Genomic DNA, 15,314 nt, shown 5'->3' with positions numbered 1-15,314 from the left:
GACGCAGACTTCTTCAGGTACCTGTTTCCAGTACCAGTAGCGGCTGCTCTCGGATGGGGGTCTGGATGAAAAAAAGAAAAAAGGACATACCTGAAATGGCTGGCCTTCGCCTTTCCTCCGTCCTCTTGAAGCACCCGGGCACACAGGCTCCCCTAAACCAATCACAACACTGCAATGCAGCATTGTGATTAGTCTGAGCACCATGGTTTGACGCTCAGGCGCGGACAGGGAGCCTGTGCATGTTCCTCACCAGCCTGTGTAATGCAGCCTGGTGGGGAACATGCAAAGTGCGCATGACTGTTTGGCCGCCAAAGACGGCCTGCCAAGCAGTCATGCTCACTTAGGGAGTGCAAACCACTCCTCCCCTGCTCTGGCCAGCCCTGCCCTTGACTGTAATAGGAAAAATAAAATTATAATAATTCGTTACTATCATTTTATTTTTCCTTTTCAGCAGTGGGGCGACGGTCCTCCGTCTCAGTGGAGGAGCCAATACTGTCCAAGACTATTTAGTTGTGCAGCAGACTCCTAGTACTCGAGTGCCAAATAAGCATTCACCTATTGCAGTAGCTCTCAGCTTGCCATTGGTGTACCCGTTTTCGGAGTTTACCAATAGATTAAACCATGTGGCCACCCACTGTAGTTGCGCTGCCAGATAATATGTTTCAAAGTTGGGCGCTTCCAGTCCCTTCTCCCCTGCTATCATTAGAATTAGTTTCTCCAGTGCTATTGAGAGGATTAGTAGGCATCTGTGCCTTTCTTTAGTGTGCGTCCCCTCTTGTTTGCACGGTCCGTAGTTGGGTGCTCCCATTCAATCTTCCATCGGCCATTTTGTATATAGTTGTAATGTTGTGCAAAGTATTTAGTTTTGTGTGTATAAAGTACTTTTTATTTTTAAGGAAAAAACACTGACTGGTCATTGATTTCAGTGTTATTTATGTTGCATTGTTCTAAGCTTCTTGCTCGCAGCACGTCTCTGAGTAAGCCTAGATCTGCTCTTTACTTGTTACCCTGAGAGTCAAGTCCTTAAATGGGGAATTGCTTCCCCATTTAGGGTTCTGCAGTAAGGGAGCAGCAGGACACCCAAAGCGAAAGACCCCGGTTCTCTAATTGGGAGCCCAGTAACTTCTGATTGCCCATTAACGCCCCACTGACATTCCTCACAAAGTTCTGTTATTATTTGGCCAAATGTTCAGAGGCATTAATGCTTCTTTGAGGACCTGCACGAAAGCCAAGCTCTCAGAGGGTAAGTATCTATAAAAATCACTTTTGTACCTTGTCAAAGTTTAATACTGTTTGTTGTGTAGTTGTAGGTATGGACGTATATGTTGACAATTAAACGTATGTTCGTCATAGGCATGAATCTGCTTGTGGCCACATACATGCATTGTTGGAAACTTTCTCTATATATTGTGTACTCAGTTAAATGACTAAACTAGTAGGTGAAGTGTTTTTGTATTATTCACAATTTAAATGTAAAAAGTGAATTTTGTATACAAGAATGAGCTATTTATTTAATCACATATGACGTGTTGTACTGAACGGTGTTTAGTTCTCGAGTACTCTGGATCAATGGTAGCAACCACATCTTAACCAAATACATAAGATGTGTGCTTAATCTGACCAGCATACTCATGTTAGTGTTATACAATGAATCCATACATTAGACACTGTTTATATCATGTTCTTTGTGTATACCTCTTTTATCGGGCATGCCTGAAAGTTGAGTTTCAGTGGTGCCCTGCTGTTAAGGTACAGCATTCAGATGCCTAATTGTTGCCTAGTGTATATTTAAAAAAACAAATAAATACCATAATAAATGATCCACATTTATGTTTGAATGTTTAATATTGTAGAACTGGAATTTAGAATGGTACATTGAACTCCTATGACTGTTAATGCACTCTGGGTTTGCCTTCTCAACATTAGTACATTTAATTACCAGGTAACACCACATTACCAGGGTACATCTTTTTCGTTCTTGAGGTTTTCTGATACAGTTCATTGTTTTCAGGTTTTGTTGTCTATGTTCTGAGAGAGATTTCTGCCCCCAGTTTCTTCACCTTTTGAATATTCTTCCCCAGGCGTCAGATTGGATCCTGAAACCTTTCAGCAGTACCTCTGTGCGCTGGTAGTTGGGACTGTGTGACTTTAAACTGATGTCTTTCCGCTTCAGAAATGAGGTGATAAGCTTGTGTAGGCGACACTCCTGTGCGCTAACATAAGTTCCTTTCTTTTGACACCACCAGAAGCAGGTCCGTAGCTCTGTCTCGTCTCTCTGAGACACTTTCCTCAATATTTTGTCAGATTTTCTTGGTGTACAAGAGTGTATCCCCACAAAAAAAGGCAGGTCTTAAGCCTTGTAGAAACTGTCGCCTGTGGTCAAGTCATGACTCCAAAGCCTGCAATGGCTGCACATGGATGAACCTGGAGGCCATCTGTGGCTGTGAGGCGAAACTTTACATTGCCAAACACAAAAAGACTTAACAATTATACCGATGTAAGTTGCGGTCCAAGTCCGAGGTTCAGTCCCGGATCAGCTCTATTTGTCACCAAAGTGGTCTTAGTTATGATCCAAATCATCCGTTATGTCCAAAAAGAAGCACAAGAAATCAAAGGTAGACTCAGCCCTCACTACGCCATAGCACTCGATCTCCCTCCTAGAGTCGTTTGACTTTGGAGCCGATCCTGCAGCTGGTTCCAGCACACCCCGAGTTTCCGGGGCCATCTGCCACTCAGCAACAGATCAAAGAGTTCTGCATAGGCCTGCTCCGAATCTTTGGATCCTCTCTGTCTCCCTCTTGTGTGCCTTTGTGCTTTAAGAAGCAGAGAGGCCTTCAATCTGGAGTACTGCCGACAGGTTCACCGTTGGCACCAATTTGACCCTCCAAGCCTGTCACAACACCTCTGGTCCCGGTACAGATCCTGCCTCCTCCATTTTGGCTGACAACCATTCCTGGGACTTCGAGGCCGGTACTGAGTCCATCTACGCTGAAAGTGGAGATATCCATGGCACTGTCCAACCCTGTCTACGCCGTTCCGACCTACACCAAAGCTGCACCCAAGGACAGTTGAGTCGTTGATTCCTTTACATGATCTGCTACCTGCACAAGGGAGATAACTCCCCCTACCCTCACTTTTCAGCATAGACTCAGACAGTGATTATAAAGTGGGTAATGAGTTCGCTCAGCCCTATCAAGAGAACAATTGGTATGATAACTTGCAGAAGGCTACTGGTACCTTCCCTAAAATGGGCCTTCTCTAACCCAGTCATCCAGCCACCAAAGCACTTGCTTCCTATGCCCCAGTAATGCGTTTGGCAGACAAAGTTCAACAGGCAAATAGCGAGACACCATCCCCTGCACCCGGTGACCCTTTGTTCTTATCTCTTCACCCTTCCCCTGAAAGCTTGGTGATGCAGGCATCCACAAGCAGGTCTAACCCCAACACTTTTCTGAGTGCTCTCTCAAATAGGGAGTCCAAATGGATCGGGCTTTCGGGAAGTGAGTTTTCTCTTCCACCAGACCAGCTCCCTCCTTGGTCGCAACTCTTGCATCCTTTGGTATTCAGTGGCTCAAGTCCTCCCTGGTGTCCCCTAAGATCTCCAGCCTTTTCTTGCCCAGGCCACCCAAGACAGTTGTGATGCATCCAAGTTCACAATTCATTGTGGCTTGGACCCCCTTAATTCCACTGGGGAAGCCATTGTCACCATGACCGCCATTTGCAGCCATGTTTACCTGCGATCAACCAGTTCTCTGGTGGTGTCCAATCCTCCCTACAGGCATTCTCTTCGACAGGGCTTGCCTATTTGTTCAAGGCTTTAGAGGGATTTAAGGAGCGCAGAGCTTCCACATGCTCTCTGGGTTTATCTACCTTGCCTCAGCAAGTGCACTGACCCTATCGCTCCTTTTGCGGATTGTGTTGAGCTGTCATGTACCGTCCGCCTATCCAGCCTCAGCAAGGAACTCAGCAGTTTAGTCGTTGAGGCTGTGAAGCCCACGGTGCCTGCTGCCAAGGTCAACAGGCCACCCGGTCCACTGCAACCCCACCTGCTAAACCCCTTTAGCATGCCCTTAAGAGGGGACCGCCACCTTGTGGTAGGCAGAATCCAACCAATTTTCCTAGGTTGGCAAGCCAGAACATCAAACAGGTTGGTCCTGCAGATCGTTCACCAGGGATATCCCTTACCAATCCTCTCGTCTCTGCTGCACCTTCTACCACCCCTGCCCCATGACCGACGGAGGACCATCTTTTCATTTTGTGGCTGGAGATTCAAGACCTTTTGGCTAGAGGGATTATCGAAAGGGTGCCAGTGCCAGAAGGAGGAACGTGGTTGTTATTCTTGCTACTTTCTGGTACCCAAGAAGGACAGACTCCTCCAGCCTATTCTAGACCTGCACCCTCTCACTGCCATCTTCTGGAAGGAGAAAATCAAAATGCTCACCCTGGTCCAGGTCTTGTCTGCCCTCTAAATTGGTTGGTGCTATTGGACCTGCAGGATGCCTATTTCCATATACCCGTCCTGCCCTCCCATTGGTGCTTCCTGTGATTCTTTTTTTATTTTTTTATTTTTATTTTTGTAAACCTTTATTGTGCATGAAAAATTAACAAATACGGGCCCACAACCGTCAGGCCGGCCACGATACTTTTGAGCACAGGAGCAAACAATACAGATTCCCAGCGGCACCAGGATGGATAGCAACAATCATGTAATAACTCCGCAAACGATTATGTGCCACCAAGAAAACAGGAGCAGTGAAGGTTAGTTTTTAAAGTTTTTTTTGTACGTGTAAAATATAAACAGTGAAGAATAGAGATCAAGGAGTACTGAGTCCGTATCGTTACTTCACAGCATGAGCAGGCAACAGCATAGTATGGAATCAACCGCATAAGCTAGCATCCAAGACAACAAGGCAAAACAGCAAGAGCGTGAACTGGCAATTACACGCCATGTACAGCGCCACCCACTCCCCACTAACCCTTACCTCGGACCCAGGACAGAAATAGGTAAAGAAAAGCGCAGAAAATAGAAAAAGAGGCCCATAGAAATGAACTGTATGAAATTAAAACCCCCCCCCCCCACCCTACATCAATGCGGAGGCTACGGCCTACCCCCCCCCGGCAGTGTGTCTGTCGCCCACTAAAGAACCCGAAATATAGGAAAAAGAAAGGGAGAAATAGAAAAAGAATTCCCTAATACTTGAGGAGGGCCAATTCTAAGTCACCCGAACTCCCCGGCCAGTAAATACTCTCCACTACCCACAATACCAAGATCAGAGCGTCCATACATAAAAGAAAGCAGGGAGAGACATCAAAAATCGCTGCAGCACGCGTCGAGGAAGCATCCCGTCACGGGCCCCCACCCGTCCCTCAAGCACAGTTCACACGAAGAAGGTCATTCCTAACCCTGGCCAGATTTCAAGCGTCCCCCAAATATGGCTCCGGATAATACACCGCCCCAGATAGAACAAAGGGATAAGATGGCCGCCTTCGGCAAGGAGAAGGTCCCCCTGCACAAAATGAACACCTCCAGTCACAAACAATGGCATCGATCCAGAAGGGTGCCGCACCCAGGTTCACCCAATGCAGCATAAAACAACAACTTAAACCCACATCATCTCTAGCATGAGCAGTGTAGAAACATAGTTGCATCGCCAGCTGAGCCATAAACGAGGATAAGGGTTCATTGTCCGACAATGAAAGCTGAGGCAGGATAGGAAACAATGTAGCTTCCACGACATGGGCTTGCGGCAGTCCTGCAAAGAATTCAGTCTCAGAATGTTGCTCCAGCTGACAGTCACGCGGCAACAAAGTCCCCATTTCAATGGCAGGAGAGATTCGGTCGATACCACAAGAGGGGCCAGCTGGCGAGGCACTCTCCGACCCGAGAGCGGCCGCATCCAGCTTCGCGCCGAGTGCACAGTAACGATCATGCCAGTCTGCCCTTAAATCGGCTAGCGCTGCGAGGATGGAGGCATGGGTGATCTTAGGCGAGCGATCCAGTGAATCGGTAGCGCGGAGTGCAGCAAAGTATTCCAAACGCCACTCGAGGCCATGGAGGGCGACACCTTCAGGGGCAGAGATGGAGCCCATCCGTGCTGTAGAGGAGACGACTGCCATGTTGAGCACAAACAAAGGGGTCTCTACTCGTGTGGGTGGATTCCGCGATAGGCGGCTGGGGTGCGATCTCACAGAAAGTCCTGAGCTCCCCTTATTCGCGTGCAATGAAACATACAGGTCCCGTCATGGAGACCCATCCAGGCATGAAGCAATGGTGAGCTGCAGCGGCCATTTCCGCCCCAGCTAAGCACAAAGCAGCGCGGCTCACCTCAACACCGCTCCGAGAGGAAGAAGCGATGGAAAACCACAGCCGGTCGATTAGCGCTTCCTCAGGGGGGAGCGGTGCGGGCACCTTGACAGGCGATGAATTGTAGCGGGGAACAGCAGGCACACCACCCGTCAGTAGGATCCACGGAGCTCTGGCCGTCTCCGGCTGGGCATATCGACCCGGGGCACTGATCCAGGGCTCGGCACCGGTCGTCGGGGGAACACACCGTTACAACCAGCAATCGGGCAGGTAAGGACACCGGAGAAACGCCACCGGCGACAGCGCGCCACCCTCGTCCTTTCGCGGCAACTCTGCAGCAGGATAGTAAGCAGGATAGATTGTTAATGGAACAGGCTCGGGGAGCCGGGCGATTACACGTCCGTCTCCGCCGCCATCTTGGCTCCTCCCTTCCTGTGATTCTTGATGGGACAGGAGCATTTTCAATTTGCTATGCTCCCCTTTGGTCTCACCTGCACCTCTCAGTTGTTACCAAAAGTGATGACCGCACTCTGTCTGGGGTGCTAGTCTTGCCCTAACTTAATCACTGAGTGTTGAAGGCGGGCTCGCCTCGGGCAGTCATCAACACCCTCCAGTCTGTGGCGCACCTCCTGTCATGTTGGGGTTCAATATCAACATGCTGAAGTCACACTTGGCTCCTTCTTAAAAACTGCCCTTCCTCTGAGACACTCTAGACACTGTTGAGGTTTTGTGCCTTTCCCCTGGGAGAGAGTCCAGTACATTCACGCCATGATCCAGATCTTTCAGACTCCGTCTTGGATTTCAGAGAGGGCGATGTTTGAGGCTGCTGGGACTCTTGCATACTGCTGGCCGAACACACTAGGTGGGATATGTGGGTTCTGCAGTGGGATCTGAAGTCTTGGAGGGCCCAATATTATGGGAACCTCTCTGACCACATTCATATTTTGGAAGAGAAGGCAACAGATCTGTAGTGCTGGTTACTGAAGTGTGATTAGGTCTGTGGCAGGCCCATCTCCCTTCCCCACCCAGATCTGACAGTGGCTACTTACGCATCGCTTCCTTGTTGGGGCAGCAATCAAGGAGAGGTAAAGATCAGAGGCCTCTGGTCCCGTCCAGAGTCCCTATTCCATAATAACCTATTAGAACCGAGGGCCATCCGATTGGCGTTGAAAGCCTTCCTTCCATCTATCAAGGGAAGGCTAGTACAGGTGCTCACATAAAACACCACCGTCATGCGGCACTGCAACAAACAAGGTGGGGTGGGGTCCTGGAACCTGTGCCTGAAGTCTCATTGCTTCTGGAAAGGGCTGGACTGCCAAGTGGTCATCCTGGTAGTGAACCACCTGGTAGGCTCTTTGAATGCCATGCTGCCCCTCCGGGAGGATCTGCTGTTGCAGTCGCAAGGCCAGGCTCTGCACCTGTTTTCACAATCTCCACCATCATCCTTGGAGACTGAGCAGCGGCAGCTGAATAGCTTTACCTTTCCTCCAGAGGTGGTTGATGTTATCTTGGCATCCAGATGTCCCTCCAGTAAAACTGCATACGCCTGTCATTTTGACAAATTTCTAGCTTAGTGCGGCACTCTCAGATAGATCCCCTCCAGGCAAAATTAATTGACATTTTTTAATTTTTTGTTTTGGCCCTCACTGGCAAGGCGTTGCTCTGGGCACTATTAAGGGGAATCTTCCATCTCTTTCACCTTTTCTACAGCTGTCAGATCAGCCTTTGTTTAAGTCTCAAGTTGTGCTTTTCTTAAAATGGTTAGATCTGTTTCCCCTTCCCTCTTTGTCATGCCACAGTGCGACGTTCCTGATGTGTACTCCTTTCGAGCTGCTTCACTGCTGCTCCTTGCGGCTTGTCACCCTCAAGACAGTGTTCCTCATCGGCATTATATTGGAGCGGTGAGTGAGTGAGCTTTAGGCTCTCTGTCAACCCGTCGTACACGACCTTTTTACCGGACAGACTGTGGACGCAGGAATCCTTCTTACCAAACGTTGTGATGCCGCTCCAAGCCAGTCAAACCATCATCCTGCCAGTGTTCTTTGCTCCACCTCACCCCTCTAAGAAGGAGGGGAGAATCCATCTCTTGAACCATAAGAAAACGCTGAGTTTTTACATAGACTGTACCAAAAAAAAAAGGGTGGACTGTTAGCTCTTGTGGGGTTCACTTGAACAAAAAATAGGCAAGGCTGTGCAGAAGAGAACCATTTCCCGCTGGATTATGCTCTGCATTAAGATATGCTGTGCATTGGTTAAAAAGCAGTCTCCAAAAGGCATGAATGTTCATTCTGTCAGCGCTAAAGCTGCTACCACTATGTTAGCTCATGGAGTACCTGTCTTAGACATCCGCCATGCAGCTACATCGGCGTCCATTCATAGATTCACAAAATACTATTGTGCTATTAGCCAGGTACGTCGAGAAGGGCAATTTCCACACTTGTCTTCAGACCTTTCTGGTTGAGTCCATCCACACACCCACCTCCAAATAGGTAGTACTTTGGTATCTATTGAAAAGGTGAACAATCTGGGGCTAGAAGTCTGTCCAAAGACCACGTTGCTTACCTGCTTACCTTCGGAAAGGCTGTTTCAGGGAGAGACTTTATCTAGCCGCATATTCCTCGCGGGTTCTCCCTGTTCTGCAATTAGCTTCTTTCTGTTAATAAGATCCCAAGTCTAGAAATCTGCACACTGTTCAGACCAATTTGCTTTTAAGGCTCTGCGTTTAGGGACGTGGAAAGTCTCAAAGAAACCTCTATATGGGTTTGCGCATTATTTTTGGAGCAAAACGGCATCAGTGCTCCACTCCGCTGTGCAGAGGTATTGCTGTAACGTTTCCAGATCCATTATGATGCCTGAGGAACATTGAAAAGGTGAGGAATCTACGACTAGGTATAGTCTCTACCAGAAAGAGCGTTACCAAAGGTGAGTAACATGATCTTGATCCAGCAGTACAACTCTGTTTCTGTGACAGCACACTATAATCCTACTTAATATGGTTATTTAATATAAAGCTCAATTACTCGTTTTTTCAGTTTGGTGGCAAATAAGGCAGAGTAAGAAGCATGAATGTTAGTACTCAAACCAAGGTTTGTTTCTCCAAGTTAGCTGGATACTATGGGGCCGATCAGGATTGCGGTTTTTCCGCATCCTCGGGGCCGGCGGAAGCCACCGCCGGCCCCGAGGATGCGGAAAAACCGCAGCGGACTGACCAAGGACCCACCGCCACATTAGGATGGCTGGTGGGTCCTGGTTTCCGTCCGCAGCTTTTCCGCCGCGGTTGGCTTACAACCGCGGCGGAAAAGCTCTAATATGGTGACGGTGTCTCTCAGACACCGTCCACCATATTAGGATGGGCAGTGAATTATGCTTTTCCGCGGCGCGTTTCCCGCCGTGGAAAAGCATACGGAACTTCACTGCGGGGGCCCGTTGCGGGCCCCCTAGGTGAAGGGGGGGTGGGGGGTGCACATGGGGGGTACCTATGGTACCCCCCTGCATTTGCATGCAGAAAGCGGCAGGCACCGCACGGTGCCTGCCTCTTTCTGCATGCAAAAGCAATGCGTGCATTTTTAACATTGCCGCGGGTGCAGCTTGAAGCTGCACCCGCCGCAATGTTAAAAATAGAGGATGTGACCGCCAGGGTGGCGGTCACATCCTAATTGCACAGGAGGGAACTCCGCATGCCATACGGAGGTTCCCTCCTGCTCTGGGGTCGCGGATGGACGCAAGTCCGTCCGCGATCCTGATCGGCCCCTATGTGCTCTTCTGCTTATGCTGTTCGGCACTTGTGGTGACTCCATCTTTCTACATTGTGCATTAAACAGAGTGCTGGAATCCAGATGCACACAGCCGACCCTCCTTCACCAGCATCCTAGAGCAGCTTGTGACCATCGAGCAGTCTTCCATGTTCCAGATGCCTCTCGAGTCCTTCCACTCATTACAGGAGGACTGGAAGGTGGAAATTCAGCAGATGTTCAGTGACCTGAGGACCAAAGAGAAGGTAGTGTATGCACACCCAGAAGGTCAGATGTGGCTTTCTCATTTTCTATCATCTTGGTGACCACACACGTTTAATTAAGTCCTCAGTCTGACATTTTGTCTTAGATGAAAAGCGGTTTCTTCAACAAATGCAGCTTCAAAAAGTTGAATGTGGCCTTCATCAGGCACAGGCAGGAAGTTAAGAGCCCTCCACTCATTCACTCAAAAGGGACACATGTTATTCCAGAGTGGCAGTAACACTGTAACTGTGTTATCTCTTAGCAACTTGCTATCTATCTCTAGTTCCCTGCTATGATCGTGTCACTAAGATAAACAATGATAATTTCCAATTGGATTGTTTTGATAAAGTACATGTGTGTTCCGGTGGTAATTATTTTAATGATTTCTAGTACGTAACTTCCGTCTTTACCCATGTTGGCATAATGTTTATTTATCTACAATGAGGAAGTACAGTATAAACGTGTGGCTAGGGGTCAGAAACATGGAGAGCAACCTTTAAGACTGGTGTGTAGAAATTTGTTATGGGTGATGGACAGTAAAGAAACATATGAAGAGACTTGGGGATAGGCTGTTGCTTAGGCTGTGTCTGGTGTGATAGAACACTGTGTTGCTGTGTGTTACTAGCTTGCAGATGATTATCACCATAAGGTTTGCATTTGGTAGTATGCGCCTTTTTGAGAGAGCAGAGTTATTTCTTATTCAAGGAAGACTGTATTTACTATGAAACTGTTGTGGTAGAGTTGCAAACAGACATGGACGTCTACTGGGAGGCAGTAGAGGGTGTGTAAGACTGGGATTATGTGATTGGTTTGGCTGATGGTTTAGATGGGGAAGGGTTTATATTGGGGCTGCTAACTGGATTGATTGGCAACTGGGGAGGTCTCCCATTATGGCATTGGTGTTGTGGGCATGAAAAGGGGCTCTGTTATGTCCGTCTTTTTTGGATATTTGCTTTGAGGAGGAAGGACTGAGTTTCAGGGCAGTGGCTCCTTTTAGGAGACCTCTGGTGTGGAATTCATGGACATGTATTAAGTCTGAAGACAGCTTTATAAATACGCCTCAGTTTGAAGCAGTCTCTGAAATCCAGTAAAAAAAAAAAACTACTCGTCTAGGCAGGAAACACCTATGATTGGCGGCTGGGATCAAATGTTAGTTGTTTGGGATTGAAGACGTTGACTTAAGGTTGCTCAAGGAGTTGGATCTGTGTTCTTTTGGTTTTGCCAATCTCAGCTTTGTGACTAGTAGCCAACAAAGGATAAGGCAGTTCGCTACGGATCTTCGGATCAATGGTTAAGGTGGGACCTTATGGTCTTCTTGTTAACTAAAGTAAGTACATCATTTCAGGTGTAGAAACAGATGGACTTTAGGGCAGTGATATGTAAATGTCAACAACGGTGACAATGATCTGTTGGCCATGTGGAGTAAAATCACTGTGTGCAAATGATGAGGCAAGCTAGCTGTAAAAATGTTTTTAGCCGAGATGCATCAAAAGTTTCTTTAAGAAAGTGACACAAGCGGTTACAGATTCACTGGTCACCTTTCACTTGCTCTTTGCTGTACTCCAGTGTTAAACTGTCACTAAAGAGATTCAACGGTAGCCCAGTCAATGTTAATGTGCTAAAAAGACAAAAGAGCGAAATAATGCTGCCACAGATTGTGTCATGTTATGGTGTCTAATTTGCCCTTTTTTGCAGCATAATTTAGTCAACCCTGACGCATAACTTGGTTCAATATTGCTGCATGGTGCCAATGGACCTGTCAAAAGGTTACCTGAATCCAGAAACGTTCCAGAAAACCGCCACCAATCATGTGCCATGGCTTAAATTACAAGTCTTGCGAGGAAGAGGCGCAGTGAGGTTACAATACAGAGAAAGTGAGTCTGTAGGCAATCAGATTCATTTGCAAACATAGTAGAACAGTGGTTCCCAACCTTCTGACTTTTGGGGACCCCCACTTAATCATTTCTGGAACCTGGCGACCCCCCCCCCCCCCCCCCCCCACTAAATTATTATTGGAATCAGGGGACCCCCCACTGGGTCATTACTGGAAGCCGGGCACAACCGGCCTATGCATTGTTGATGATTTTAACAATACACAAAAAACACACAAAAAAGCATTAATCAAACAAATACAAAAATGATGACACATTTTCTTTGATTCCCATACACATGAATAAAATCAAAATGTCATTTTTATAGAAAGGTTGGAGCTTTTCTAAATTCAATTGAGGCCTCTCATCGCCCATACTGTATTCTGTTTGATGCACCTACACTGCTCTCACGGACCAATCTGAGGATACTAATTTAATGCTTAGCCTCCAATTTCAAATTCCTTCACATTTACAGAACGTTTTAACATTTTCGATTGTACATTCAGCTACTTTATTTATATACATTTTATTAATCTGTTAATATTTAATTTTCTAGAAGTAGGAATAGACCTCCCTGAGGAGGCTCCCCAGACCCCCAGTGGTCCTTGGACCGCAGGTTGGGAACTACTGTAGTAGACGAATTAGACGATTTTCAGTGGAAGCACCATTCTAGCGCTTAGTCAGAAGGTATGCAATGGGGAGCGGGGAGGATGTTTTCGAAATAAATGAAGATGCTTCTGATTGCAGAGTTTATGGATAAAAGCATCCCTGTGGGACGGAGAAAAAGAAACATTATTTTGGGGAAGGAAGAGTACATTTTTGGGATCAAATATGAACTAATGTGTTAAAGTGTAGATAGAAAACGGGCAGTTGGTGTGGCACTCTTAGTCTCTCACTGATATTCAGCTATGAAGGCACCTTATGTATTCACGAAGATTCCTTCAGATTTCTGCTGCACATGCTTCTGTACGGCCACATGGGTTTCTGGTAATCCTGAAACAAAACTGCAGAGACCAAAGCACCACATTTGCCAAACTGATGTTCTAGAATTGGTATTGGTTATCCTAATTTCACCTGGTCTTACTATGTTTATCATCCTATGTACCAGGCTGGTACAGGAAATAAAGTTGGTTTGGAGTCATATCAAAGACTGTAACCCTTTATAAAAGTAAAAATAGGTTCTTATACCTTCTTAACTGTTGCTAGAATGTGTAATATTGAAGAGCAGAATGCAGTTGCATGGGTCTTTAAAAAAGCTTTTCACTTCCACTGTTCAGGGTGGGAAAAGGGTTGACCTTTTACTGCTGCAAGAACAGACTGTGTTGGTTACAAAAGATCAGTGCTCAAAGCTTCCCCTCCCAGACATTTCACCAGTAGATGTTCTACCACAAGATATGCGTTTCAGTATCGCCCTACATTTATATTGGCGTCACAATTTTGACTACCAGAAATTTGTCAAGGTAAGATGTGAAGCTACGAATAGTAAATCTGTACTTCCCTACTTATGCTTTTCTTGACGATATGTTGAGAGTCGATACCGTGGAGTTGTGATTTGTCCAGTTTGATATTATTTCCCCTTATATTGTGAAATATAACACAACCCGAGTGTGTGCTCTTCTGAATGTCGCAGTTGCGAATAGCTGTAGTACTTGAATGCAGTTTGCACACTGACGGCCTGATTCACAAAGGTAAACTTACACTTTTGTTGGTTATTCACAAACTTTGAGTTTAAATTTACTAATAGTAATTTTACGACAGGGGAGACTTATCAGAAGGGGCAGAGAACTCCACACATAAAAAGATGGGAGAGTCCTATATTTTTACGTGCTGGGTCTCGACAGTTGAAAAACGATTATTAGTCAAATGAAACTCCTAGTTTGTGAACAACAAAAAAATTGTAAACTTACACAAAATTTTGAGTTTACCTTTGTGATTCAGGCCCACTGTACTTACTTTCAATGTAAAACTGACACCCAAAAGCTGTGGGAACGACTCGGTCAGGGGCTATCATTGAGATTTGTTCTTTTTTCCACGCAGGAACTGCGGAGCCGGGAAGAGGAACTGATCCGAGCTGCACAGGAACAGAAGAACCAGGAGGAGGTGCTGAGGCGGCGGGAGCAGGAGCTGGCGGAGCGAGAGATCGACATCGTGGAGCGGGAGCTGAACATCATCATGTACCAAATGTACCAAGAGAAGCCAAAAGTCAAGAAGCGGAAAGGACACTTCAAGAAGAGCCGGTTGAAGTTCAGGGACGGCAACAGGATCAGCTTGCCTTCAGGTACATGGGAGCTAGTGGCAACAGAACCAGCCTTGTTCCTAGGGCAATGGAACAGGTGGCACAAAGATCAGCCTGCTACCGTGGTACACTGCAATGGCTGGCAACAGGATCAGCATGCTGCTAGGTGCATTGGAATGGATGGCAACCAGATCATCCGGCTGCCTGGCACATGGAAATGGGCACTACTGTATCAGCCTCTCTTAAGTAACAGAGAGGGAAGAGGATTAGCCGGTCTTGAGGAACTTGGGAATGCGTGGCAACATGCTCATCCTACCTTTGGGAGAAGTGTGTCACAGGAATCACCCGTTTTTGAGTACCCAATGGCTGTATGTAGGATAAACCTTAATAGCTGTTTTCCTAAAACTATGTATTTATTTTAAAATGCGATTCACTATCCTTTCTTCAGTTCCAATATTGGTGTACATTTTAAGTGTTAGGAAACACCCAAAGATATACATTTCGCCTGTGACTTTTTATAATCGGTACCAGGCTGGTTCGCAGCTCTGCTTCCTTTCTCACCAACTAACACCCTATTATTCCTTTAGAGTTGATCCCTGGCTACACTCGGCTCTTGCAGAACACAGAAAGTAACATTAATTTTGATGACTGTGCTTGCTCCTCCTCAACACTTGCATTCCCTCCACCTTAGTTATCGATCCACCTCCATCCAAACTTGCTTGTAATCCTGTGTCTCCAGTTGATTTCATTATAAAGCCTAATGTAGTCCTTTTTGCAAATAAAACATTTTTGTTCTCACCAGATTAATATTTTCAAGATTGCTCCCACAACAAAGATCCACTAGCTAAGATCATTTCTCTGGGAATGGACATTTTTGCAGAACTCTCTTCTATTTTATTGGGTGCTCA

The 15,314-nt window shown here is 46.6% G+C and overlaps 1 protein-coding gene across 1 annotated transcript in view; it reads left to right on the top strand.

Moving 5' to 3' along the window:
• MAP3K10 (mitogen-activated protein kinase kinase kinase 10) overlaps nucleotides 1-15,314 on the top strand; it is a 270,585-nt gene that overhangs the window by 146,905 nt on the left and 108,366 nt on the right. The window contains exons 4-5 of the mRNA XM_086938266.1: nucleotides 10,126-10,301; nucleotides 14,208-14,448. Coding sequence (XP_086794392.1) covers nucleotides 10,126-10,301; nucleotides 14,208-14,448 — 417 coding nt within the window. The remainder of the gene's footprint in view (nucleotides 1-10,125; nucleotides 10,302-14,207; nucleotides 14,449-15,314) is intronic.

This window comes from Lissotriton vulgaris, chromosome 9 (genome assembly GCF_964263255.1).
Source record: "Lissotriton vulgaris chromosome 9, aLisVul1.2, whole genome shotgun sequence".
NCBI classification, from domain to species: Eukaryota; Metazoa; Chordata; class Amphibia; order Caudata; family Salamandridae; genus Lissotriton; species Lissotriton vulgaris.
The sequence above is the reverse complement of the archived record's forward strand: the minus strand, read 5'-3'. Positions and strand labels throughout refer to the sequence as shown.